This window comes from Anguilla rostrata, chromosome 5 (assembly GCF_018555375.3).
Source record: "Anguilla rostrata isolate EN2019 chromosome 5, ASM1855537v3, whole genome shotgun sequence".
In the NCBI taxonomy this organism is placed as follows: domain Eukaryota; kingdom Metazoa; phylum Chordata; class Actinopteri; order Anguilliformes; family Anguillidae; genus Anguilla; species Anguilla rostrata.
This window is the reverse complement of record NC_057937.1, coordinates 61299670-61326920: the sequence shown is the minus strand read 5'-3', so window position 1 is coordinate 61326920 and position 27251 is coordinate 61299670. Positions and strand designations below refer to the sequence as shown.

General features: G+C 46.3%; 2 protein-coding genes across 4 annotated transcripts in view; one reads left to right on the top strand and one right to left on the bottom strand.

Moving 5' to 3' along the window:
* gne (glucosamine (UDP-N-acetyl)-2-epimerase/N-acetylmannosamine kinase) overlaps nucleotides 1-27251 on the bottom strand; it is a 107774-nt gene that overhangs the window by 71484 nt on the left and 9039 nt on the right. The window lies entirely within an intron of this gene.
* LOC135255849 (complexin-1-like) overlaps nucleotides 14298-27251 on the top strand; it is a 34482-nt gene continuing 21528 nt past the window's right edge. Inside the window, exons 1-2 of the mRNA XM_064337561.1 lie at nucleotides 14298-14617; nucleotides 15644-15760. Coding sequence (XP_064193631.1) covers nucleotides 15730-15760 — 31 coding nt within the window. The 5' untranslated portion in view covers nucleotides 14298-14617; nucleotides 15644-15729. The remainder of the gene's footprint in view (nucleotides 14618-15643; nucleotides 15761-27251) is intronic.

Sequence of the window (27251 nt, the reverse complement as noted above, 5' to 3'; positions counted from 1 at the left end):
TTCCCCAAGGGTCCGTCATGGAGCCCCCTCCCCCCTTTCCATCATCTACCTGCTCCCCATTGGCACTAAAATTCAATGCAGAGGATCCGAAATCTACACACAATGGACATCTGACCAGCAAACACCACCATTAGCTGAATGCATTCATGTCAATAAATCATGAATGAGGAATCGGTCCTTAAACTCCATAGCTCCCAAATCTCTACAAAAGAAAAAAAGAGCCATTTCAATATTGCAACTGATGGTGCAGTCTGATGCTCTTCTGAAGTCTGGACCTCGGGGCTTTCCTGGACTGCAATTGCTCTACTCTATCTTTGAATTCACACAGCAGGAACCACCCCAAATCAGCCTGCTAACATCTAAGCAACATGTCCAGACTTAGACACTCCCTCAGAGACACAGTTGCTGAGGCAACCATGCATGCACTTGCTGTGACATCATGCATTTCACTACGGTAACGCTGTGTTCTATGGAACATCAGCTAAAGCTGATGAAACACGCTATGTAAATGCAAGTAGATGAGGATTCTTCTTAATAACAGCAAAAAACAACAAACAGCTAATAATAATAATAATAATAATAGTAATAATAATGTGCTTAGGAGCATACCTGCACATATATCTGAGAACATGCTCACTCCCACTCAAAAAACTTACACTTGCTTGTCTATCAAACAAAAGATCATATACAGAATCCTTCTGCTCACCTTCAAAGTCCTCCGAGCTCTGTTCTCCAGCCTTCCCACGTACCCCTGGGCCATCTTTCACACCTACACAGCTCAGCGAGGGCTGCCTTATAAACATGGATTTGTTTGTACCCCCCACACGTCCGTGAGTCAGACGGCATCCAAACACTGAAACACAGCCACCTCAGAGCCACCTCAGAGCCCGGGCGAGAACGAGCTTCTCTTAGCGTCATTCGTACTATTTTTTTTTTTGTTTCGAGGAGCTGGAAACACTGGTCCTTTAGTGCTGATACGGGTCTACGAGTTATCACCCTATAATCTGCAGTCCGTTCAGAGCCACAAAACCGAATGATTGTAATCAGCTGTGTTAACTGATCAATTGGGTGCTGATAACAACCGAAGCCAGTGAACCTGGTGGCTCGTTATAAATGTGTTCAAGTTCAAGTTTATTTATATAGAATATTTCATGAAAATCTGATGTGCTTTACACAAAAATGCAGAAAAAAGGAAAGTAAAGAAAGATGCATAAAATATACGTAGGAAAGCAAACACGCACTCGCATATACATATTTATAAAATAAAGACAAAAAAGTAAAGTGAAAAATGGATGAAATATTTATGAAAGAGCATTAGTCAAAGGCCATGGAAAAAGAGGAAGTTTTTTGAACCCACTTGAAAATGGCAAGAGTTGGAGCCGACCTTAAATATTCTGGGAGGCCGTTCTAGCATCTGGGTGCATAATAACAGAAAGCAGCTTCACCAGATCTGGATTTTACCCTAGGAGGCGTGTCCCAGAATGTGTGTCCATATATCTTTCCTGTAGCTTTGCTGTCCCACTGCTCACAGGGGCTATGACTTTGATAAATCTTTTATTCAGACCTGGATTTATGCACTGTCGCTTGGTTTTATATACTGAACAGTGGGTGTTCTGAACACAGATTTTTAGAAGTCAGGTTTATTTCCAGTCCTAACCATTACTGAAAACATATGGCAACAATGCTTTATGATACAGCCTGTTTGTGAAAAATAAGGGGATATTGTAATAGTTTCCATATTAATAATTTGGTTGCAAGACCTTTTATTTTTAGTGTACATTCACTGTGACATGAGTCATCTGGTGAGCAGACAAGACAAACACAGAAAAATATATAGCTCTCCATAGTTCTTGGACACTGTAAAGAATACACCAAATAAGGACATTTAAAAGGGATGAAGACTACACTGCTCTAAGATGGCAGAACAAAAAGAAACCCCAGAGATGGAGTAAAAAAATTTTTTTTTATCAAAACAAGGGGAAACAACTCCTGCATGTTACCAACTGAACTCACTGCAGCCATGTGCCAAACAAGATCAGTCTCCATTCCTCAGTTCTAGTCCTTTAAACCGGTCATAGTGTGAGGTCACAAATACGTGATTAGACCATTCTTAACTGAACATTCTAATGCTGATGTAACAATCACAACTGGCAACTGAAAGCAACACAGAGTTCTAGAACACTGCCTTGAAAAGATTCCCAAAAAACCTGCACTTCAAAGGTTTTCATGGAGCCCAATACTTGGCACCGGAAATTGCTAATTGGTATCAGCTGGTCTGAATGGATATTAGTCACAGCTGCTACCCTGCCTGTGACCGGGGGCATCGCTGTCGAAGGTCCTGCAGCTCTCCCCGGCCACCCCAAAAAACTTCAGGTGCTGAAGGGACAGCGCACCGGACACAGGAGCAGAGAGAGAGAGAGACAGAGAGAGAGAGAGAGAGAGAGAGAGAGACAGAGCTGCCCATGCCATCACTTGCTAGCATCACATCACATACGATAGAATATCCTCTGTACATGTGAGTAACTGAGCCTTTTAAATGTTTTCGTTGAGATTTATGACATCTGGCATATATATGTACAGTCATTTCCCTGGTATATGCATTGTTAATGGTACACGAGTAATCCAGTTTGACATAACAATGTTTCCTGATACATGGTGTACTTAAACGGATGTATGAAACCATCTTTACAAGTAGATCAGCCCCCTTAAAAAGCCCTGCCAACGTGGAATGAGAACAAAAAATAAATAGCCTATCAAATCAAGGGTGAGCCAGGATCGCCGTGTCATTTGACTTGGAAAATGTGGAATTGCTTTCGGTTCATCCTATTATCATTTACTTTGAATTACATTGGAATTATACTTGGTAGGAAAAAGTGTCAAGTTGCATGCTTGCATTTGCATTTTAATTTTAACACAAATCACACACCCTCAAAAACAAAATTGCGATTGCAAACAGCGCTGTCATTTTTTAATTTTCTCTCATGTACTTCCTGTATCAGAATTGGCAGGTTTACACCAGAACGACGATGAAAAAAATAATAAATAAAAACTTTAATTTCAATTCTGGCACAAACGATGCGTGCCCAGAAAAGAAAATGAAACGGCAACAGGATTACTTAATGCAAATTTTCACATTTGATTTACATTTCGCTAAAATGGCTTCAATTCCCTGAAAGAATATGGCGATAACCAAAGCCTATGGGCTTAGACACACAGCTCAGGGAATGACTGTTCAGAACAGGAGACACTGCTAATGCTGGCACAGTGACTGTAACTCATTTTGCGTATTGATTGTGTTATCAATGCTGTGAAATGGAACCTTGTTTCTAAAAATGTGTACATCTGCATGGGAACGACAGCCTCCGTTTGCAAGGGGGATTCTGGGAAAACGCTTTAGAGAGGGAAGGCAAGGGGCTTCATAGCCTACGACCTTTTGACCTTCGGCCCAAATTGGTCACACCATAGAATGTGCACTCAGCCCTTTGATCCTTGAGAGGAAGTGAAGAGGGTCGTGCTGATGAAGGCAGAGCCCGGAAACTTCTGTGCACATACTGCTCGTCTGAACATGAAATAAATTAAATAGAGTGCAGTATAGCATTTTTAGTCTGGCAGTCTAGCTATTTTTTTTTAATAAAGAAGAAACTATATTGTTCAGACAAATCGACTGTGTCCGAGTCTGCATTCATAACCATGCAAGCATGCGACGCACTAGTGACAGCATAATACTGCTGTTTTTGCTTTCACACTGATATTCTACTTCTTATTCTTAATCTATAAATAATATGTGGAAAATATGGTATGGACACTAAGCTGAAGAGGAGATGGTGTCCATGGTAACCATATGAAGATGCTAGGATACGAGATTGATGCTACAGGTACCATGGGATGCTTAGTGCCCGCACTGAATCAAAGCTTCCATTCACAATGCCTCACCCAAAAAGACCGAACCTCCCATATCACAGTATCCCCTCACAGAGCTTCTCTACTAGCCAAGCAGGACCATTTCCAGCAATGGGCTCCCCAGTTTGGTTTCAGTTGTCAAAAGAAATGGTGGCCGCGGGGTGGTCTGGCTCCCAACCGCTTAGCCCACCCTACGCAGCCTGAAAGAAGAGAGGCTCCAACTACTGAACGAATCTGGCTTCTCCTAAAGATTCTTTCCACTTGCCATACAGGGAGTTCTCTCTCACAACTGTCAGGATTGGCCTGCATTGTGGGGGTGATTTGGTACCGTGACAAATTCTGTGTAACATCCCTTACACAATTCAGATCTGATTTATCGACTATTAATGTTCCATATCAGGTTGTCAGATGTGAGAACAATGTACACGGAACACTGAAAACTCTGCCAAATCCAAGCTATCTCCAGATCGGCTCCGGAATATAATTATATTTCCAGACAGGCCGCAGGCCACTCAAAATGCAAATGTCAAAATCTGACTTATCGCACACGGGCGCAGTCATTTCCCATTTGCCTATCTTTCCGCTGTCATCCCGCTTGATAAGACGGACGTTGAGCTTTAACACCCGAGGATCTGACGGAGCAAAAACAATATCAGCCGGAATCGGGAAACAGAACAGGTAACGATACAAATGATAAAAATGAAACAATCATACATTTACCTGGGTAATTAAAAAATAATAAATTTTATTGCATCATTTATTAACTCTAATGTTTATACTGATGGGGGTTTTTACTTACTGACAGTGCTGACAGTGTTCCCAGCCCAGATTCAATTGGGCGCCATATGTACACTGTAAGAGTTGATTTAACACTGAATATTTAACTGTGTGTTCTATCTATATAGGGGCTGCTGGATTCTTTTCCTGGCTACTCCTGATGAAGGCTATTTCTTGCCGAAACATTATGTGTGTGCGTGTGCATGCGTGCATGCATGTGTGTGTACACATTTAAATATAGCACATTTATACATGTCCAGTTTCTTAATTCAAAACTATGTCAGTGTTCCTTGCATTGCCTAACAGACATGCTATTGGCAGTAACAGTCGCATTGCTGCGTTTCTCCTGCAGTCTTGGTCTGGAGACTGTTATTTCTCCCGCGCTCCTTACATACGTGAGCGCACACTTGAACTCACCCTCAGCATTGATTTAAAGACGGCGCTCGGTCTGTGCGTCCGCGTGAAGAAACTGCTCATATCGATTCGGTAGCTGAAGCACTTCTTCAGGGGGAGCGTTTTTTTTTTAAAGGCTGGTGATTAAAATTCAGCTGCGGTCACAAGGCAAAGGGCTCTCACGCCAGCTGGATGTCACGGCAAATTCTTTCAAAAATAAAAAATAAAAAAAAGCTAATTTGAAATAGGAAAAATTCAGCTCAACTATTCATTATTCAGGCAGCATTGTCCCCTCAATCCACTTGAGCAGTGAGTGTGTGAGTGAGTGGAGGCATCGAGCCTTTGTGAACTTGTTTGTCTCTGTCAAATGACCAGCACAATCAATGCAGTACTCAGAGCACGGAATGCTACATGCATCTTTTTGGCCCTGTTCAGCATCTTCACACTGAATCCCGCACACTGTGACCATATTCTAACTACCAGCCATAAAAATCCGCTCATAGCTTAGATCAACGTGATAATGGCTGATTTTCTTTCCCCACACAAGAAGCCATAAATGTCAGTTCATGGTATTCTGAAGATTTTGTTCATTATGAATTCACACTACTTTTCCGTTAGATTTGGGTGGCACAAAATAAATAAAAAAAAAAAAAAGGTGATTGCGTGTGAAATATAAACATGCAAAGTAACCATTTTGAATGTATTTGAAATGCTGCATAGGCCTGGTGTACAAAAAGCCTGGTTGAATAACTGGTTGGGCATCCATTTGGCTTTATGTGCATGTGCTGATTACCATTATCATTCTATCAGAGTGCAAAGTAAACTGTACAGACTTCAGATACTTCAGAGAGAAGTACCAGTTGTGCTTTGAGGGTCTTTAAAATAAAAAAAAAGTGCCAATTTTGGAAATCCTGTTTTAACATTTCGGATTAAATAAAACTGAAGAATCTTTTGTCTTCCTCAAAAAAGAAAGGCCTTCCCTCTGGAAATCTCTTCCTTCACACCACTGAGGGCTTTCTGTGTGTTCCGTTGGGTTTTTAAAAAAAAGTATTACAGAACGTTTCAGCAGAGGAGTGGTTTCACAGCGACAGGATCTCGCATGGCCAGACGCTCCTGCTGATTGGACCTTTCAGTGTCAATGAGACAGTGACGGACAGCTCAGACTGAAGCTCCGCCCCCAGGGATACAGATCTGACCCTCATTTCTCTCTCTCTCTCCCTCTCTCTCTCCCTCTGTTCCTCTCTGCCTCTTCTCCCTCTGCCTTTCAAATTAAAATTGCCTCATTGGCATGACAAAGGAAATCTTATGTCACCAAAGTACAGTATTAAAATCTCATTCTCTCTCCCTCTCTCTTTATCTCCCTCTCTCTCCTTCTCTTTTTTCTCTCTCCATTTCCCCCTCTCTCTATAACATAACAAAACACATTATAATGACGAGAACAGGCTGTTCAGCCCAACAATGCTCGCCATTTTCCTAACTAAATTAGTGCTCTGATTACCTACAGACAAGATGGTGTCTAACACCGTATCAAGCCTGGTCTTGAAAATCCCCAGAGTTTCTGCCTCTACTACGTGACCTGGCAGGCTATACCTAAATTCTTCCTAATGTCTGTATGGAATTTACCTTTTGTTAATTTCCATTTATGTCTCCTTGTTCTACTAACAGAACTCAACCTGAAGAATCTCCTGTAGTTCACTTTGTTGATCCCCTTTATGAATTTAAAAGCCTCAGCCTATGAATTTCAAAGCTTATCCCTTTCCCCTCTCTCTCTCTCTCCTCTTTTCTCTCTCGCTCTCTCTCTTTCTCTCTCTAACCCTCTGCAGTGCAGAACTGCAGTATGGGAAAAATAAAAAACACACACTCACTGTCAGAAATGTACCAGCAGGACTTTGGCGAAATTGCTCTGAAATATGTCTGGAAAAAAAAGTCTCTTTGAAAGGCTCAAATTCTCTTGTGAGCACCATTGGTGCAAAGTAGCTTTTCTCTCTGCTTTTTCAACTGTTGACAGATGACAGGAAGTCTGTGGACCGCAATACCTTATGTGACCTCCGCTGTAACATCTCTACCCTTAACCCATACTTAATCATTAATATGGAGCCACTGCAGTTTCATCGATCAACTGTTTACAGTTGTGCATGCTTGGATGCTGTTTATTATTTTTGTGATCTCTGTATGGTTATGGAAAAGGACTGCTCTCTGTTTAGGACTGTAAGGCGTCTTTATTCACACAGCACAGAGAGATCTCTACAAACAGTTCTGCATATATGAAAAAAAAATCTCCCTGAGACAAAGAGAAAGGACAGCTGTGGATAGACCACAGATGCTCCGCGTATCGGTAATAACACAACTTACTCGCAGACGTTTTTTTAGTCATGTAGGGTATAGTTCACCTAAAGGACAGTGCTTCTTCTCCACTTTCTCTTTAAAAGTTATACAGTCAGCAAAGGCGTACTCTCTTATGCAACTTTCGCAGTATCTACCAGGGGTAGGGTCTGCTTTCACCCTCAAAACCACAGTCCTCATTAGCTGCTCTGGGTTACCAGAGATAAGATTACCCCTCCAAGCTAAAGACCAGGCTGCCCAGCCAAGGGAGCTAATCGCAGTCTTAATTGGTTCTCCAGGAGTGATGTCACGTTCACACATGCGGACTTGCTCACATCTCTGAAATCTGTTACATGCCTGCAAGACTTAATTCTGCCCTTCCCTTTGTGCTTGGTCCGCCCATCCACCCGACAGAACGATCGCTTTGTGATGTCACACAGGGTGATGATGTCACACACGGCCCAAGGGCAGCTCAGAATGTTCGAGACCCCTCCATTCTTTTTTGTGTGCTTCTCAACATTCAGAGTGCATGCTTCTGTTACGACAAAAATGTATCCCCTTGTGGAAGGGTGCGGCAGGGAATGAGGGGCTGTTTTTTAATGTTTTAAATCTTAATCGTTCTTCTCACCGATCCTCTGAGGTGTCAGCGAGCAGAAATGTCATGAATCCCAAGAGAGCAGCATCTTTTATTCATCGGATAATAGGATGAAACACAGGTCACATTTCCCTCTCCACTACACCTGTCTTTCAACACCCCCCGCCCCCACCCCCCTTATATCTCCATGCTTATTTCTGCTTTTATTATTCAATATAACTACCATGCATTTAAAATGTAACCACAGAGACTTTGCATGAAAATCCTGGTTGATATCCGATTGGGACGATGCATTATAATTCGCCTTCTTATTTGACTCTCATAACTCTCATAGCATTGTGTTTAAATGTGCCTTCATTTTGACTGCCTACTGTAGAGATGAAAGCAGCATTTCGCATTTCTGTGTACAACAGACAAAGGTCCATCTGTGAGTTTGTTTCTGTCTGTCTGTGTGTCTTGTAATTTGTATGTACATAATATTATAGTTCTCTGTTGTGCTCAGTTGGAAATGACTCAAACACTTGTTTTTGCATAAGTTTTGGATGAAGATTAGTATTGCGAAGCACCAGGGGAACAGTCCTTGGAGCTTGCTAGATGACGTGGTACTTTTGGCCACATTGGTAGGATTTCATGGCAGAAGTAAGCTTTCGTTTCTGGCTCCTTCACATTTGATGTGATGGACAGCGGCTCCAGAGAGACAGACATATGGCGACAGCTACTTGACTGTTGCGTATGGCTCGAACCCAAGATCAATCTCAGGTCCCCATGTAGCTCTGCTCTCATAGACCTCTGTCACTCTGTGGCTCCTGGAGCTGGCATCTGATTAAAATGGCCACTCACACAGGATTTGTGCAGGATAATGGATTGTTGACCTTCATGCTTGGGCTGCTTGGCTGTATTAGACATAGCTTTTTAAATGTGTGTGTGTGTGTGTGTGCGTGCATGCATGAGTGTGTGTGTGTTTTATCTTTCTTGTTCCCTGTAAATGATTTATTGTTGGCCTTCATGTCACTGTGCAGCATTTGTCAGAATTCAATACACAGAGAGGTTCAGAACATACTCTGTACCCTAAAGTCATGAGGAATTGCAACAGAGAACACATATAAATCAAGGAAAACGTCCTTTGCAGATCCAAAAAGAAGATTATTTTGCTTAATCAAATGTGATTTTGGACCAACATTTACTGGTAGTAGCAGAAAGCAATTTTGGGCTGTCAAAAAATATGTTATTATTTGTATATATATTAATGTATCTTACTAGCTGTCATCATACCACAATGATTTTATTAGGACTCAGTATATGACAAAATGTTTGTTTCCTTTGACTTAAAAAAAAAACTGGAATTTCTAAATCAACATGTAAAATTGCTTGAAATTGCATGTTAAAATGCCGTGTGCATCATACAGATGGCGCGCAGCACACGTCAACACACAAAAGCAAGCAGTGTTAGTTAAACCCCAGAAAAAACACGTCTATCATCAATTTTGACCCCAGCGAGTCAGTAAATTTATGCACGCTACACATTGACATTCGTTTGCCATGATGTCTTCACTATGTTCATCCATAGCTATAGCTTGCAAAAAAAAAAAAAAATGAATAAAAAATCATGGCGGAAACAATGGCTCACGTAGCGTGCCTACAGGACTTAAAATCGCACAGCGATGAGATGAACTGTCACTCAGCAGCCTCATTAAAACATTAATGCGATCCCCTTCTACAGACTCTGTGTGAGCTAGCACGCACGATAGCGTGCTAAGCTAAGCAATGGCCCTCTCTTACACAATGAAGAGCTAATCATCACACACTGATGATGAAAATGTATTATTTTTTATTCTTGTTTATTTAATTCCCCCCCGGATTAATTAAATAAATAAGAATAAATAAAAATACATTTTCATCATCAGTGTGTCATGATTAGCTCCTCATCGTGTAAGAGAGGGTTCAGGCCATTGGTTAGCTTTGCACGCCATCGGACTTCTCTTTATTTAAGGGAGTACTTCCAGGTCAGAAGGTCAGAGCACAGCAGGGTAAAATACAGCACTGCAGAGTACAACAAAAAAGAAAAGAAAAAACCACCAACCATAAAACTAATCTTAATGATCTCATGTCGACAGGACCTTATCTGTGGGGTGGAAGCAGAGCATTGATGTGGCCCTTAAAGCAGAAACTGCAAGCGCAGGGGAAAGCGAAGATGCCGTAGATTTTGGGGGGGTACAGGAGCCGTCTCTGCGCAGGCCGGATGGTAACCGTGCGGCCGTACGGGATTCCGCCGTGCCGCTAATACCCGCGCGCGGGAGCGAGCGCACGCTAACTGCTGAGCTAACGAGTGACTCCGCCCACGTGGGCGTGTCACAGCCCAAGCAGGCCAGCGGGCCCATTCCTCACCACATTAGAGATGGCACATCCCAGGGAAGGTTTTTAGTTGGCCAACGGCAAAGCATTTAAAAATCTACCATGTAAAGCCCATTCCGGTTTAGCATGGTTTAGCATGACTGGCTTAAGACTGCCCCTGAGGTCTTAAGCACATAAACAGCACCAGCCCAGGGTCAAAGAAAAAAGGCAAAATCCCCGGGAAAGTATTTTGTTGGCCAGCTGAAAAGCATTTATAAATCTACCGTGTAAAGCCCACTCCGGTTTACTGGAGTGTGCCTTCTGCATGTCTGGCTTTCCCTGATGTTTATTTTTAATATCCTAATATTAATATTTTAATACTTAAGCTTTGTTTGGAATGCATTGAAAGTGTACCCGCTGAAGTCGAAAACTTTGAAACGAGAATGCTGGCTCTTTCAAAAATGATGCTTTCTGAGAAAAGTTGACATTTTTGAAGGGCGTCAGCGTAGCTTAGGGTCAAACTCAAAGTGCTTGAAAGGTGCACAAGGCATGAAAACGCCTGTGGCGGGATGTGCTGTCTTTCTATATTTACCAATCTGACTCACCTGCGTTTAGCACACAGATAAAAGTGGAGGCCTCTGTACTGTATAGGTGAGGTCTGATCCATATCCACCGTGTTGTGAAAAACACCCCCAAAAGGGAGATCAGACATAAGACATTACGTAAGACCATTTTTAGCCACATGGTGTTTCAAGTAAACTTTATTCGGCCCAGGGCTATGAAACAATGACAGCACACTATGGATTATGCAAAGATTGTGATATTTATGTCTCAGGCTAAATGGAAAAACATGAAGATACACAGATTCCTCATATCGAGTGTGCATTTTTCGCAATTCCAATGTCAGACTGCGCAAAAAAAGAACATGTATGTAGAAGCATATGATTTCCCTTGAATATCAAGAACTCACACCTTCAGGTACAAGGATCTAAACTGGAACATGCTAATTCTAACCTATGGAAATGAGTAAGTCCACATATTAACAGAATCGCTGAATCATTGTCGTCAGGCAAGGAACAGCAACAGAGGAACATTGATCATAAAAAGGGGCTCTGTGATTGGCTGAATGTCAAGTGAACGTCCTTTTGAGCCAATAGGAGGGGAAGCCATAACAAACCATTTGCATTACACAATGGCCCGATCACACTTGCATACAGTGGTTATCAAAGGTGATTTACGTTTCTAAAGAATATCGACTTCCTGAGATAAACCATGCCCAAAACACGCCTGGTCCAATCATAATGCGACCACTGTCACTTCCTGTTCCATCTGGGCCTCCAGAGCATAATTTACACTTTACTTTTTAGCCTAGCTTTCTAGTTAGCTAGCTATTGACAACAACAAGAAAGAAAAACGTTAAAGAAACAAAATCTTGTTTTAAAAAAAAAAAAAAATCCTGACATGATTATATGTGGCTTTTTTTCCACAAGAAAATGAAAAATGGCGCATGAAGACTTACGCAAGCCAATTTAGATTGATTTTCTTTCATCGAGCCAATCGAGAGGTATTGTTAACAAACGCACTTAGTGCTGATTGGCTGCCCTCCTGAAGCCGTGACGTAAATAATATGTGAGCACGGGGAGCTGGAGCATACATTGTTCCAGCTCACACGGTCACGAGGGTTGGGGGGGGGGGGGGGGTGATAGGGGGGTAGGCTGTACATCAGTGCTGAACAGAGCTCCACGTGGCTTCCATCCAAGCCGGGGCGGGAAGGGGAGGCTCCTGCTGAACAAGCTCCACCTTCATTCCACCCCCCCCCAAGTCCTCTCAATCGTCTTTCAAGAAGATGCCCTTGTTGAAAAGGTCATTGGAGAGAGGTAAAGCACAGCACCAGACTGCGTTCCTATGCCCCGGCAGGGGGATACCTCCCCTCCTCAGAGGCGGGTCTGCCATGAGAATTGAGTACCTCCCTCGGGGCCTATTTGTCGGGTACAGGTCAAAGGTCAAAGGGCAGAGCCCAGAAGGCAGTTCCACACTCAGTCAGTTTTCAATCTCTTATATCATGTGACCGGCCGACAGCAACTCAGCCCATGCCTAATTCAGCACAGACCCCCATGTACCTGCAGATGAGGGAATGAGTCAGGACCTGAGGAATGCCAGCCAGACACACACATACACACACACACACACACGCGCGTACAAACACACACACGCCTCCCAGTGAGCAATAAGACACACTATTTAATGATAACTGCACCTTTCGACTTACAGTAACGCAAATCTAGTACAGTTTATACACTCTCCTCTCACACAAATACACTCTCACACATGCACACACACACACACACACACACACACACTCAGACTTGCACACACGCACGCACATTCTCACACACACTTCCCTAGTGCTTTCTTAAACCTTAAAAATTAAAATATTAAAAAGTGCAATTCAAAGTCAAAGCACTTTCGTAAGATGCTCTGCATAATAGCATCTGCCAAATTATGTAAATGTAAATGCTTACATAAACGTGGGTGACGGCAGTACTGCTAATACTTTGCTTCAAATTAAAAATACATAGGCCTACGCCAACTCAAGAATGGGAGGCACTTATGTTTTTCCCTTCGCAGAATCAGACACGATAATTCACATGAAACCAGTTTCGGTATGTATATTTCCCTGAGGTTTTCCCGCAAGGTTGTAGGAGGCAGGCTAAGCCGCGCACTTCGTCGTTGTACTTTGTCATACACTGCATGACACGTTGAGAGAGAGAAAGGGAGGGGGGGGGGTTACATTTGTACACTGATCACAGCAAAAAAAAAGCAGGTGTTTATTTGATTTATCACGTGGCATTAAATACGGAGAGCCATGTGTAACAGTCGATGAAATGCCGGCGTAGGATTCGGGCGGCTGCAGGTTTACACTAAGATTTACAGTAACCAGTACATCTGTGTTGGTTGATAACGGAAATATTCCTAGTTTCACTTAACAAAATAATTCCCACCACTGCTTTGCTGCTTGATTTGTAAAAACGAAGGATTTGTAAGTAACGTATCTCACACGTACGCACACCTTTTTTTCTCATAATGACCGCGCGCTTTCCGTCGTAACCTTGGGGATCACCTGTGGGCGAGGTGAGAATCCCGCATAGCCTGAATCCCGCAAGTAATGCCGTCACCTTTACACCGTAGGCAACATAGCCTCGTACGTGATAGCTCGCTAGCATGCTTAGTGACGACACGGAGAAGTCAGGCAGGTGAATTCGCAAAAGCAAAAGGCATTCGGGAGTTTTTGTCTCCGTGTCATCGGCACGATTCCCGGCAGCCCTGTAACATACACGCATTGAATCAATAACACAGCACTGCGGTACTGCTCTACGCCATGGCACCGGTGTCGTGCTTCCGTACAGTATGTTCAAACCGATGCCGCCCCCCATTTAACCGGTTCGCCACTCACGTTGTACGGAAAAGGGGTGTGCTTGTCTCCATGCAGACCTTGGCCAAAAACGTTCGCCGAGTGAGTGAAATTCGTCATTTTCGCAATCCTACAGATCGCCTCATTTCTATCTGTTGGTACGATTTTCCTTCACCAGCCGGTAAACGAACTTACTCTGTGGGTCTTAAAGGAAGGCTACGGATGTTTTAAATGCCCCAAGGGCATAAAAGGCGAAAAGAAAATCTACCTGTAAAATGAACCTCTGCTTGACAAACACACGCCTTACAACTCGCTAGCTGCTAAGCCCGCCTTTGAAGCTATACGGCAAACAATTAGCCAGCCCATCAGAACGCAAGAAAAGGTGAATCTGCGGTTGCGTCGCATGGAACTCGTGAAGACAAAATGCTGCATTGATCCATTCGTGAATTGAAAATAAAAAAGTATATAGGTCAGGTTTTGTGGGGGGAAAAAAATCAATAAATATAAGTTAGACGGGTCTAAAAAAGCTGCATTGACAGGCTTGCATGGGCGTAGAACCCTGAAAGAGACAGTTCCATCGCGAGGAAAGGGGAGGGTACGCCGCCAACGAGCAGCATTAATAATTGATTGCGCTTTTTTTCCCTCGTGTCAGGACGTAGGACGCCTCAGATGGTAGAACTCCGTGCGATTCACAGAGTTCCTACAGCGCGAGCGGCTGCAGTTCCCCTCACAAACGCTCGTGCAGGAAGACCAAAGGACGTCCTTTAGCCTGGAAATATAGGGATGAGCGAAGCGAGCGGCTGAATACCCCCGCCTAACGTTGCGAGTAAACTTCCTTTCGGAGCGGGTTAAAACGTCCTCTTAAAAGATACAAGTCGCCGGGACAGGTAAATTATTACGATTACTCTGTGGGAACATCTTTCTTTGGGTTTTGCCCGACTGTGGGACGCGACGGGAGCTCTCCCCTAGCAATGGTGCTGAAATCATTCCGCTTAAGAAGAAGGAAGTGAAACCGATCTTTCTTTTTCGAGCGGGGGGGTTCAGCTGAGGTAATGTGCTAAAATTCATAAAAAACAAGACGAATTAACGGTTTTAAAATCATCGGTCATATTTAATAGCGCTACCTAAAACGTCACAGGACTCGAACGTGAATAACCGAGCCTAGCAGTGCCCGTGGTGGGTATCGGAAATGTAAGATATATTTTCAAAATAGCTGATAGAAAGTTTACACATTGGAAGCGGATTGCTTGGATCCGGAAGTCGATTACTGTATTTTCCCCGGGAAAAAGGCAGTCAGGAACTTGAGGTCCTATGCACAAAGATGCCTGCAAATGAATTATACCACACTGTATGTGGAACTAGCGGTGCAAAATGTAGTGATATATTTCAATGACAGTTACGGCTTGGGACCTTTACTGTGGGTTGTGCCATTATATTGACAGTAGTAGGCTTGTGCAACCTACGTTCCTCACCTCCACTATTAGAATTACACAACTGGAATGTTACATATAAGCTAAACTTATTCGTTATGCTGCCCTCACGTCCAGCGGGAAATGTGTATTAATTTTGTAACGTATCAACGCATTTCAAGACACGTTACATATCGTACAGCGTTATGCGTCTCATTGATTGACCTTATGTCCTTCACGATGCGACTGGGACGTTGGTAAGACTACGGCATTCACTGTACGCTCGTAGGCTACGAAACCATACAAGTTGAAACAAGTTCAAAGCAGATTACTTCCAAATTCAAGAAACGTCACCTGTCCCATCTCCAAGTGCTACCGCAATTAATGATGTAAAACGTAAGACATCTGAAGACGTGTTTTGAAACTGTTAGAAAAAGACAGTGGTACATTTGTACGTAGTTATTTTCCGAACCATTGTTTTTATTTGTTTGTTGTGATTTTTAGATCTGCCCGCCCAAGGATTCCTTCGCCTGCCCAATCTGAATGTAATATCGCCAAGCTAAGGAAGGCAGGAATTAAAAGCCATCGCCATGAATTTTGTAATGAAGCAAGCGTTGGGAGGTAAGTTTGCTGAGCGGCATTCTTTGCGCATTTTGTAGCGAGAAGCGCGGAGAGCTGATGAATGGATGTTTGCAAAAAGGTCCGACAACGACGGCAGCGCGAGGACACCCCGTAGGCTTACCCTGCCCTTGAAATTGTGTGGCTACTTGTTCGGTTTCTGTGCTGTGACTATGCGGATGAACTGATTTTCTGTTGGCTCAACTTCGAGGATGACCTATCGAAAGCGGGTTAAACCGTTTGCTCATTTGTGTGAACTTGGCTCTCAGTTCGCTCACTTTTTCCTTTTTTTTTTTAAATACCTATTTTCTCAAAATTCCAGAAACCGATAAAATGATGCCCTGTGGTACACAAGTCATACCCCATTCCTCAAGTGCTTTTTATATCCCGGAACTTAATTGACTTTCGCTCCTTTCTGAATGTAGCAAACCGCGGTCAATGTGCCAGTCACCATACGGAGGTTATGCCGCAGTCCCCAAGGCTCGAGCTATTCGTCCGCTACAGTATGTCCCCGCGCTTCAGAGCGCTAAGAGGGCAGCGAAAGCACGTGGACGTTCCTTCAGCGCGAGCGTCTGCAGTGTCTGCATCGCGCAAGACCGCAAGTGCACGTGCGAAGTCATGCAACAAAATTAGCACCCCGACTTTTTACGCTATTCCTTTTTAATATAGGAGACCCTGCACCTCTGCAGCCCCGCCCCTCCCATCCCAGAACAAAGCACATCCCTGTTTGGTCAACCAGTTAAAAAAAAAAAAATAATAATAATAATGAAATGAAAAGCACCACATCCCGCCTCAATTCTGAATCTCTCTTCATTCTCTGGCCGAGTTTCTCAATACAGCCTGCACTTCAGGTGAATGAGTAACCTGATGCATGCATATAGCTCCCCTGACAAAATTTCTGTTCACTATATGATCAATCATGTATTACAATATACAATATACTCTACACAAAATGTATGAAAAGCAATTTATCTCAAGGATCTGTTGCACATCAGATCATAATGTAGACCTCTTAAATGGAGTGGTAAAACCTTTGCACTCGCCCATACTTCATGTATATGAAGTTATATCTTTGAGAACATTAAGGGGGCCGTCATTTAATCCAGCTTTAGAAAGGAGCACCTGTCTTGCCCCACCCACTTGTGTTTCCACCCCGGTCGCCATGGGAGCTGACAGCTGGGTTCCAGTGGCATGACAGATAGGGAGATGGGTAAAAGTGCTGATCGGGGACAATATGGCCCAAAGAGTCGAAATGGGATCCATTTCATTAAACAGCTTCCCGATAAGGCTGTCTGTCAGGTCTCCGGTCTGGCGCACAGCCCCATCGATAAAGAAAATGACTTAAAACCACCGAGCCGTGAGCGGAAAAAAAAGAGGGATTTCACCCCGGAGAAAAACTGAGATATGCTGGGGAACTCCTTCTCCTCCGCCTGGTTTTGTCTCTTCGCTCTTCCCCTGTCACCACCCCTTTATTTTCTCCTCGGGGGGCGGGGGCCACGCCTGGTAGGTCCCGTCAAATACGGGGGCCAATTTCAGGAAGTAGGCTGCTTTGAAAAGCGAAGAAAAAAAAAAAAAAACCCTGTGGGGCTAGCTTGACGGGTGCATTAAAACAATGCATTGATCTGATTGGGTACTGTGTCAAGGGGCTGATGTCATCCTTGGCTTAATGTCCAATTGGTGCGGAGGAGAGCAGGAGGGTGGGGTGGGGTGGGGGCGCAGGGACCAGAGTAATGGCGCTCTTCTGGTTTGTGTGTGGGGGCGGAGGGGGTTGGGGGTTCTTCAGTGTCTGCGGTCAGTCACAGTTGTCAAGTCGGGGTCACGTGATCCGTCCCTTCCACAGTCAGCGCCGCCCCGTGCTGCAGCATCTTATATAATTGGAAGTGTCAGTCTCACTCAGTGACGGGGCTACTTAGAGGCTTGTGGGGGGAAAAGTACTGAATTTGACGCGGTGTCTCCGTACCCAAACCCCGGAAAATTCCCTCTGCCCTTTGCCTGATTTCCCACATTCACCGGCTCTCATAAAACAGGAACTGTGGTAAATATCATGAATCAGTATTCAGGGTACCAACACCCCCTCTCCCCCCCCCCCCCCAACCTCACCATAAAATTAACCACGCCCAGAACAGCGCACCCAATCTGCAACAGGGCAATAAATGCAATTGGCTCAGTTTTAATTTAACAGTCTGTTGCATCGATGGAAAAGAAAATCTTTTCCTCACGTAGTTGCCCCCTGATAACTGCATACGTGCAGGACTTTGGCGATATTTATGCACTTAGTCAGAATATGCACAGAACAGGAGCAACTCAACTTTAGGTTCATAAAACTGAATAAAATAAAAGTTCTGACTGGCGTGTAGTAAAGCAGGGCACCGTATGTGCTTATCTGATACATGAGATATGTCCAAACGTGGGGACTCCACTGAATAAAAATGCTTTAGAATATGACCTGTTATTCTCTTTGGGTAAAGTCACCCTGATTGGGCGAGGCTGCGAAACAGGAAGAGCTCAAGGTCAGCGTCTGGGCAGTCAGCCGGAGCCGGAGCGTTCCGGGTCTGCGGAGTGTTCCGGGTCTGTGGGGTGAGGGTCACGCAGAGGTGCGGTACCAAACCCGAACAGCGAGGAGAGGCCACGGCAGCATCCGTCTCTACAGCTCTCCTCAGAGAGAGAGAGAGAGAGAGAGAGAGAGAGAGAGAGAGAGAGAGAGAGAGAGAGGGAGGGAGGGAGAGAGAGAGAGAGGGAGGGGGAGAGAGAGAGAGAGGGAGGGAGAGAGAGAGAGAGGGAGGGAGAGGGAGGGAGGGAGGGGAGAGAGAGGGAGGGAGGGGGAGAGAGAGAGAGAGGGAGGGAGAGGGAGAGAGGGAGAGGGAGGGAGGGGGAGAGAGAGGGAGGGAAGGAGGGACGACGGAGGGAGAGAGAGAGTGATTGAGAGAGAGAGAGAGAGAGAGAGGGAGAGACAGGGAGAGAGTGATTGAGGAGAGAAGAGAAGTAGAGTGGGAGTGATGATGAGTGAGATAGAGAGGGAAGAGTTGTGGGGAGCGAGAGAAAGAGGGGGAGGAGCGGAGGAGACAGGGAGGGAGGTGGTGTGGAGAGGAGAGAGGGAAGACAGGAGGAGAGGAGTGCTTAGAGAGAGAGAGAGAGAGAGAGAGGGGAGGGAGGACGAGGAGAGGAGAGAGTGTGTGAGAAGGAGAGGGGGAGAGAGAGAGAGAGAGAGGAGGAGAGAGAGAGGGAGGACAGGGAGAGAGAGAGAGGTGTGGTGAGAGAGAGAGAGAGGGGAGAGAAGGGAGAGAGAGGAGGGAGAGAGGGGGAGAGAGAGAGAGAGAGGAGAGACAGGGAGGAGAGAGGGGAGAGAGAGGGAGGGAGGAAGGGAGAGACAGGGAGGGAGAGAGTGTGTGAGAGAGAGAGAAGAGAGGGAGAGACAGGGAGGGAGAGTGTGTGAGAGAGAGAGGGAGAGACAGGGAGGGAGAGAGTGCTGTGGCATGCTAATGGGTGGAGTGCTTGAGCGCTCGATGTCAGGAGGATTTAAAAAAACGCCCGTGAAGACTGCAGTGTCAGCTCGCGCTCTCCGGCGATGGAGTTGGCGGACTTCCCGTTTTTTTCGATCCGGTTCAGTCTGACACAGGCTAGCAGAGCCCAGGGACGGCAGGGGCGACTGTGTCCCCCCCCCACCCTCCCCCCTCTCCCCCCCACACCCTCCCCCACCCTCAGCAGAGGTCCTGGCACTGCGTAAGGCTCATGCTGCTGTCCTAAAGCTGAACCCTGCACAGGCAGAAAAAACACAGTCCTTCCTAAATTACCTAAATTATAGTGCCTAACTCATTATGCGTTATTGCTACAAGTGCTGCGTTCACTTCTGCTTTTTGGTTTTTGTCAAAGATTACTCATATCTTACAATGCTTTGTGGTCACAAAGTCGAGAGCTTTGTACTCCGAAAGAAATTTCAGCCAACCACTAAGGGTGAAGGGAGTGTGCGCAAACCAATGACACCAATTTGCAGGTAAAAAACCACCCGAGTACCTGGGTAATAAGTGAGGACAGAGTGTACGGTAACTGGAAGGCACGACATCATATCCTGTTTTAAACAGCAGCACAGCCCTCAGAATTCCTTACGTTGGGAATCACGCGTGTCCAGGTTTTGTCAGTTTTAAGGCATTAAACTACATTTCCCAGGTGTAGGTGACAGTCACACACAGGGGGCCCTTGTTCCGCTGGCCGGTTTGTTTGTGTGCCTTTTCCACACTGTGTCACCAGGGACCAGCGCATTATTTTTGTTCCCTGTGCTTTACAGGGGGGTGTGGAAATAAACACACAGGTCTACCTGTTACTCCACAGAGACTGGTGCCCCCCCCCCCTCGCTCCCCTCGCTAACCCCCACCCCCCGCTCCCCCACCGGCCCTTTATTCATCGCTGTGCTTTACCTGGAGTCAACAGGATGTTAACCGCATGCGTGCGAGCCAAGGTCCCCCAGTGATCGAAATGAAACCAGAGACGCCCATCGCCCCGTCCTGAGTGCCACAGGGCGAGAACAAATTTGAGCTTTTTTTTTTTTTTTTTCGAATCCTGAACCCTCTCTCTGTACTCTTATCAAAGATCCCTTTCTTTTCAGTCTGTTTTTATTATTTTATTTTTTATTTATTTTCATCTGTCGCTGCAGAGAGACCCTGACGGGCTGCATTTCTCTTCAGAAAGGACACGCCATGTTAGAGAGCAGTCCAGGCGGCTTCACTGCTAATATGGATGAGAATGGCAGCTCTCTCTCTCTGTTTATTTTCGCTCTCTGTCACTCACTCTCTCTCGCTCTCTCACACTCTCTCTCGCCCTCCCTCCCTCCCTCCCTATCATATATATTTATTTTGAACTCGGACAGGAAAGGAAACTGAACTTTAAATCACTTCACCTTTGAACAGGACTGGACTCTGAATCCCCTGATTGGATATTTATGGTGCAAGGCAAGCTTCTCTCTAACTGGACCAGCAAAATATACAGCAGTATAAATTGATAAAATGAAAGCAATATAACTTCACATGGGAAAATAAAAATTATGAATAAAACTGGAGACAATAAGCAAGCATCTCAATCGGAGTGTTTGATTGTAATAACAACCCCACTGTAATATCGGTGCAGGGTGCAGTTGCATCATGGGAAGACTCTAGTCCTGTTCCCAGGGAAGTGTCCGACAGGCAGCCTCTCTCTGGAGCTCAGTGCTCTACAGAACCTGTGCGGCAGTACAGCCCTCCCACCAGCAGAGGGCCTCCATGCCCAGAGAAAGCACCTGAGGCAGCTAGACACACACACACACACACACACACACCCAGCCACACATGCATGTGGACACACACACACGTATGTTGACACACAAGCACATGCATATATACACACACTCACTCTCTCGCTCTCTCTCTCTCTTTTTCTTCATCTTTCTCTCTCTCTCTCTCCTTGTCATAAGAAAATATACTTTATGTCTTCTTGGAGCATACATCTATAAATATACCCAAATATGTAACTATGGACATACGCGCTAATATAGGAATGAATTGTTTGAGAAACCCCTGTAATGAAAGCAGACAGTGCAGACTGTTACTGGCTGTGTCCATAGGGAGCCGTTCTATAATGTTTATGAACTGCTGTAAAATGTAAAATCGCGGTTTGCCGCTTAGTTTCTGGTATTGTGTTGCCATATCCGCAGTCTGCAGGTGGGCGGGGGAATTCCGGCAAGTCAATCAAATCACAGCATGGATAAGTGCCTTGATTTGACTCGGGTGGCTTTCTGGGGGTGGGGGGGGGGCTTTTAAATGCAGAAACTGAATGGAGCGAAGGCTACGCTGAAATAGGGAAGCATGATTACCTCTCATAGCAGCTTAAACCCCCTCCCCCTCCCTCCCCTCCCCCCCCCCCCCTTTGGCTTCCGCTCCGCGAGCACACGCCTCTCAAACGCTAGTGCTCTCCCGGGAAACAGTAGCCATGGCGCCTGTCTAGCTTTTCCGTCCGCATCAGTATGACTTGAGTGTTGCTGCTCTGTCCGTTTCAGTGGCAGACAAGCACGATCAACAAGTTTTGGCATCACAAGAGCTGTTTTTTTGGGGGGGTTTTTTTGGCTTTAATTGTATGGATATTATGTAAGTTTTTCCACTCAGTTTGGAGTGGGCAGTTTTGTAGGCCCATCCAACCACTGCAGCCTCATTGTTCCCCCCCCAGCTCATGCACCCAATGCTCATGCAGAACCCCCACAAAGAGACCTCATCTTACTGCTTTTGTTCACCTGGCAGTGCACCAGCTGAATCGTACAGTCACTGTGTGGAGGGAGCTCACTGCTTTCGGGCAGACTGCAGTCACCCTTCTGACCAAAGGGGGCGCTCTTCCATACGGATCTTGCTCTGCCCCCACCCAGACAATGCAACATGCAACTATGCTCCTCCAGCCAAAACAAAAAAGTGTGTGTGCTGGGGGTGGCTCTGCAGTATAATGTTCGGGAAAAGGTTGCAGGTTTAATTCCCAGTTAAGACACTGCCACTGTCTCCAGCAGTATAAATGGATACTGTATTTAAAAAGTTGTGTAAGTCTCTGTGGATAAGAGCGTCTGCTAAATGCTTGTAATGTGATGTGCTGGGAAACTGGGCCTGTGTTTGTCCCCTGGATGGGGGGGGTGTAACTGAGGATTGGTGAGATCTGCTTTCAGAGCTGCGAAAACTGTCTGTGAGCTGCCGTTTGGCTCCCGCCCCCCTGCCCCCGCCCCCCCCCCTGCAAACCCAGGGAGAGAGAGGTGGAAATTCTCTCTGTGAAATTCATCTCAGTCTCTTTATCTGCTTCAGTGCCAGCCCCTCTACGCAGGGCAGGAGTTCCCAGCCTCCTCTCTGTTTCTGGGCTGATAAATGCAGTTTAGCTGCGTGCTCACAAACAGGAGAACCAGGGAACTACAGCTAGAACTACTACCAAGATTACTACTATTACTATTGCTAGTATTACTACTACTACTGCTACCACTACTACTACTGCTACTATTACTATTAGTACTGCTACTTACTGCTAATTACTACTACTGCTGCTACTAATACTACTACTATTACTATTACCGCTACAATTACTATTACTACTATTACCATTACTACTACTACTACTGCTGCTGCTACTATTTCTATTACTACTATTGCTAATTGTGATACTTCCACTGCTACCAGTACTATAATAGGATACAATACAAACAGCAAAAATATGAAGAAGAATAAAGTGTGTCTTTAACGGAGTTCTTAAAATTTGACTAAGGACTTAATTGAATTACTTTACACATACTTTAACACTATAGACAGAAACATGAAAAGAAACTATACAAAAATGAGCTACCTCTACTTGAGCAGTACTCTCTCAGACGTGCGACGTGAGAGATTTAATTAGCGCAGCGGTGATTTCTCCATGATGAATGCACAGTGTGCGCTGCTTGAGTAGGTCTGAAGTGCAGCAGTGAGATGTGGAAACTGATAAATCGCAGCTGGTTTCGCTGAGTTTCTGAGAGCGCGCACTGCGACATTTGAATGAATATGCTAGCAATGTACATGCGTGAGGTGGTTTGTGTTCTTTCCCATTCTCATCATCTACCATTCTCTGTGTGTGTGCGTGCGCGCATGTGTGTCTGTATGTAGTGTGTGTGTGGTGTGTGTAATTGGCATAGTCCTATGCCAATTACCCATAGTCCTTTGCACATTACCCACCGGCAGTAGGCGCCGGTGAGGCGGGTGAAGGCAGTAGGCCAGCTGAAGGGGGCGCCAGTGAGGCAGTGGGGCAGTGTGGCGGTGAGGCGGTGGGGTAGGTGAAGGCAGTAGGCCAGCTGAAGGGGGCGCCAGTGAGGCGGTGGGGCGGGTGAAGGCAGCAGGCCAGCTGAAGGGGGCGCCGGTGAGGCGGTGGGGCGGGTGCAGTATTGGAGAGATATCGAGCCGGGGAAACGTGCAGCGCTGTGATTGAGTGACGCCTCGCCTGTCCTGGCAGCGGAGCTGTGCGGCCAAAACGCTCGTTTGTAACGCGGACATCGGTGAGAAAAACTCCGCCTTCTCCCTCCTCAAGCCTTCCGCGTTCAGCAGTGAAACAGAACAGTGATCTACAGACAGGGCCTGCAGAAGAAACTGACATTTTGTCCTTAGCCACGAGCGAAACACCATATTGAAATACTATGGAAGGATATTTTGTTTAAATCTTGCAGAAGAGAAGAAAGAGGTAGTGAAATGCACCCCCTTCCACCAAATACCCCCCAATGAAGGTTCTCCATACAAAACTCAGTCTGTGTCCAAAATGTTCTGCTATAATTATTATTAAGGACTGAGTGTGAACTGAGAATAAAGCAAGGCTTTAAACTGGAGGTGGGAGTTAAAGTGTGTGTTGAGTCCAGGGCTCGGCCTGTTTACAGTCTGCACTGCCGTCAGCGGCCCTGGCCCAAGCTCTTGGGAGGTGATTACGGCAGAAAAAGATTAATTACACAGTCCACAGCGAGAGAGGGGCGGCCAGCTGTGCGCTCAGCCCAGGCCCAGACTGCGTCATTCGCTGGCACAGGTCACGACTCTGTTTGGGGGCGAGAAGACTGCGTCATTTGAAGCAGAGGTGTTGCCTGTGTTTGGGGGCGAGGCTGCGTCATTTGAAGCAGAGGTGTTGCCTGTGTTTGGGGCGAGGCTGCATCATTTGAAGCAGAGGTCGTGCCTGTGTTTGGGGGCCAGACTGCGTCATTAGCTGGCGCAGGTTGTGGGTCTGGTCCTGTTTGTTATGATCGTTTTCCCCGTGTGGCTGAACCTCCACCTTATCATCCTGTCCAGGACTCTGCCTCATGGCCAAACAGGCCCCAGCGGGTCATCCTTCCCTGCGCCCCTACCACACAAAACAAACCTCTCTGTCGAAAGATGTGCCTTGTTTGCGTAAATGCGATGCATTCCTCAGTGTTTTATTTACCCCCCCCCCCCCATGCTTTTCTGTCCCGCGATGCTGCTGTAAAACTAAGGGCTGGTCTATTATCCAGGCGTCATCTCTACTGAAGGTCGGTTAAGCAGGCTGCCCTTGTGCTGCCGTTCCGGACGATTTATCACTGAGAGGCGCACGCGGTCGGCTCCGTGGCGATGTGGGGGGTGAGGGGGGGTTTCAGGGGGGGTTGGGGAGGGGCGGGTGAGGTGATGTCGGGGGGGGGGCAGGGTAGTGGGGGGTTGGGGAGGGGGGCTCGGTGGGGGAGGGGGGGTTCGGTGGGGGGCTGCAGTGTCGTGAGTGATGCGGGAGTGATTTAGACTCGCTAGCAGGAGGAGACGGCGGGACGGCGGGAGCCGTGCGGCGTTCCCGCGGTCTGAAGGCCAGCGCTAACGCGCGTAATGAAACGGCCTCAGACAATTACCCCCCTGCCTCTCTGATTACGGCCGAGCCTGGAGGCCTGCGGGCGCTAGCGATAGCTCAGATAGCCCAGGCCTGATTAAACGCTCGCAGAATGAACCATAGTCTGCTTAAAATCAGCAACACTCAGCCCAGGCCTGATTAAACGCTTGCAGAATGAACCATAGTCTGCTTAAAATCAGCAACACTCAGCCCAGGCCTGATTAAACGCTCGCAGAATGAACCATAGTCTGCTTAAAATCAGCAACACTCAGCCCAGGCCTGATTAAACGCTCGCAAAATGAGCTATAGTCTACTACCGACACTCAGGTAGCCCAGGCCTGATTAAACGCTTGCAGAATGAGCCATAGTCTGCTTCCAACACTCAGATAGCCTAAGCCTGATTAAACACTCGCAGAATGAACCATGCAATGCTTAGGATCAGCAACACTCAGATAGCCCAGGCCTGATTAAACGCTGGCAGAATGGATGGAAAAAGACAACGCTGTTTGTGCTGTTTATGCATGGCAGAACTCAGAGGGACGTGTGTAGTCAATCAGTACACGGCATCGGCCGTTCCCCCTGGTTACAGACCTGGGTCTTTAGCCCAGACAGAATATTTATGGGATGTGTTGTCTTGTCTGTGCAGACAGTGAGGGGCCAGACAGCAGCACTTCCTCTTGCATATTTTACTCTGTGTGCAAAGGCGTCCCACACACCCCTGCAGCTCTTAGAGTCTGCTTTGTGTGAACTCAGACTCACCCGGGCCAGTCTGTGATCCGTTTACCGCCCCTGATCTGCCGAAACCTCCCATTAGTACCTCAGTAAGATTCATGCCGGGGAGAGGGAGGAATTGGTCAGGTGGAGACTGGCAAAGGGGCGGGGGGGTTGCGGGCAAAGGTTTCGGGGGGCCTTTGGGGGGCAGGGGGTGGGGTTGCAGAGGGTCCTGGGACTGCCCCAGACCGGCAGTCCGGTTGGGGCTACGTCATTCGCCATCTGGGAATACCCCGCCCTTCCTCCAGATAGCGAGGACACGTTACGCATGGGAGGGGGGGGGGGGAGTGGGGGAGGTTCAGCCAGGACTGAGGTAACTGAAACAGACAGGCCTATTTTACGCTCGCAGTGTAGCGAGAAAGTGAGGAGTCCTCTCCGTGAACAATCCCAGGATCGCCACCGTGACCGAGCGGCCTCTCTCTCACGCCCTTTGACCTCTGCGTGTGTGAAATGAGACTTCCTGTTTCGGAAGTGCCAGATTCGCTTAGGACACAGGAAACGGGTCTATTTCTGGGAGCAGCACCGGCGGGGGGGGGGCGGGGGGGCGGGAGCACAGAACCCATCTTCGGAAAACGAGAGCTCTGAGCGGGAGCGTTCCAGCTGTCCCTCGGAGAGCTCCAAACGCTTCCGTGACAACGGCCGCCATTTTATCACTGCACCGGAACCATAGCAACAAGAAAACAATACACCGTTCTACCATCAAACTGAAGGACTACAAATAGAATTCTACTATACATGACAAAGACACATATTAGTGAAGCCCGTTAATTAAAACTGGATGCATTTGCAATAGTAGAATCAGTAGTGTCAAATGTGTCATGAGTACCCGTCTGACATTCACCCCAGCCTTTCCTGCTGATGTTAAGTGTGTGCTTGGTAAACTGTTTTATCCAGTCTCAAACAGCACTGGGGTTCATGAAGGCAAACTTTGATATGAATTAAACGCTTAAAAAGTGATTTGAATAAACAGAATTTATTCAAATCGGTTTAAAATCTGTTCAAAATCACCAGGTGTTTGAAAACATCAGGTGTTATTTTTATTATGTTTAAAAGCAGACACGTTTGTACACATCTGCGATCTCTTCTGGGGAAAAAGTAGAATCTCTTCTTTTTTTTTTTTTCTCCCCCAACCTCGTGCCAAATACACATTACATGCAGCGGGGGTCCGCGCAACCATGGAAACCCAGACCGTGTGTAACACCTCAGAAATCAGCATCTGAGTCAGACCCGGGAAGCCAGGTGAGATCGGCTAAGTGTGCAATTAACCGCTTTAATTAATTAATTACGAGCTGAGTAACAGGGAAGACCCACAGACCCTGCGGCTCTCCAGGACCAGGGCTGTTCTGCGTACTCTCTCTCTCTCCCATGCTGTGTGCTGTACATCAGAAGCTCTGCA